Source organism: Corvus brachyrhynchos, unplaced genomic scaffold (genome assembly GCF_000691975.1).
Source record: "Corvus brachyrhynchos isolate BGI_N302 unplaced genomic scaffold, ASM69197v1 scaffold150, whole genome shotgun sequence".
Classification (NCBI taxonomy): Eukaryota; Metazoa; Chordata; class Aves; order Passeriformes; family Corvidae; genus Corvus; species Corvus brachyrhynchos.
In genome coordinates, this window is record NW_008236162.1 from 1,764,408 (window position 1) to 1,765,733 (window position 1,326).

Genomic DNA, 1,326 nt, shown 5'->3' on the forward strand with positions numbered 1-1,326 from the left:
GCCAGGGATGTGTCCTGTCCCAGCTGTGTCCAGTCCCAAAGTCTCGTTTCCTGTCCCGCTGGAAGCAGGAAAAGCCGTGAGGTTGTGCGGCCCCGCTCAGCAGCACCGAGAACGCCTCGCTGTGAACGACCCCGGCTTCAGCACAGAGCCCAAAACAGCTCCCGTGAGCAAAACTCAACAACTCTGGGCTCCCTCCCCAGCCCAAACTGGCACAACCCCTCCTGGGATTTCAGCTCTGGGAAAAGAAAACCAAACAAAAAAACCCCAGTGGTATAAATTAATTAACGAGATAGAAATGAAACCGGAGATTGGCTGGAGAAGGAATCCACGTGCTCTGAGAAATTTGGGATAAAAAATCCAGGGTGTCCTCAGGGTTTAACTCCCCAAACCCAATTTTTAATTTGCCTCTGGAGCTGGGGTTTGGGTATGGGGTTTGGGTCTGGGGTTTGGGTACAGGGTTTGGATACGGGGTTTGGGTATGGGGTTTGGGTACAGGGTTTGGATACGGGGTTTGGGTATGGGGTTTGGGTACAGGGTTTGGATACGGGGTTTGGGTATGGGGGTTGGGTGCAGGGGTTTGGTACGGGGGGTTTGGGTATGGGGTTTGGGTACAGGGTTTGGATACGGGGTTTGGGTATGGGGTTTGGGTACAGGGTTTGGATACGGGGTTTGGGTATGGGGTTTGGGTGCAGGGTTTGGGTACGGGGTTTGGATATGGGGTTTGGGTGCAGGGTTTGGATGTGGGGTTTGGATATGGGGTTTGGATACGGGGTTTGGATACGGGGTTTTGCAACACCCTCACCCTCTCCTTCATCCCAGAGCTCCTTTTAAGTCCTGGTTCACGGAGAGGGAATGGAGGAGGGAAAAGATCTGAGTCCAGCCTCTGCATTCCCTTTTCCTTTCCCCCATTTCTAGGGCTCTGGGCTGGCAGGGGAACGACAAGGGCTCCTTTAAATGGTTTATTGCCCATGGGCTGCCTGCTCGGAGGTTGGGAAGCTGCCTCAGGAAAGGGGAAGGGAGAAAGGATGAAAAATCCACCTGCTTGCCCCGAGCACCTCCCAAAACCCAAAAATAAAGCAGGCGAAGGGAGTGAGGGCAGAAATCTGAGCCCCCCTCGCCGCAGAGGGGAAACTGAGGCACGGAGGGCTGGGGTGCTTTGCCCAGGCTTGCCCAAGGAGGGAAGGAATTGAGCTCCATTCTCGTGCAGTTCACAGACTGCAAGAGGGTTTTTTTTTTTTAATTATTTCTCTGTTTCAAAGAGGAATTTGGATTTTATGAGACAAATAACTCGTTTGGCGGGGGGGGGCGGGGGGGGGGAGAGTCAAC

General features: G+C 53.7%; 1 protein-coding gene across 1 annotated transcript in view; it reads right to left on the bottom strand.

Annotated features, from left to right (window-relative positions):
* The window catches only part of CHMP7 (charged multivesicular body protein 7), a 17,868-nt gene that overhangs the window by 14,435 nt on the left and 2,107 nt on the right, over window positions 1-1,326 (bottom strand). Inside the window, exon 2 of the mRNA XM_017731795.1 lies at window positions 1,039-1,041. Within this exon, the coding sequence (XP_017587284.1) occupies window positions 1,039-1,041 (3 nt within the window). The remainder of the gene's footprint in view (window positions 1-1,038; window positions 1,042-1,326) is intronic.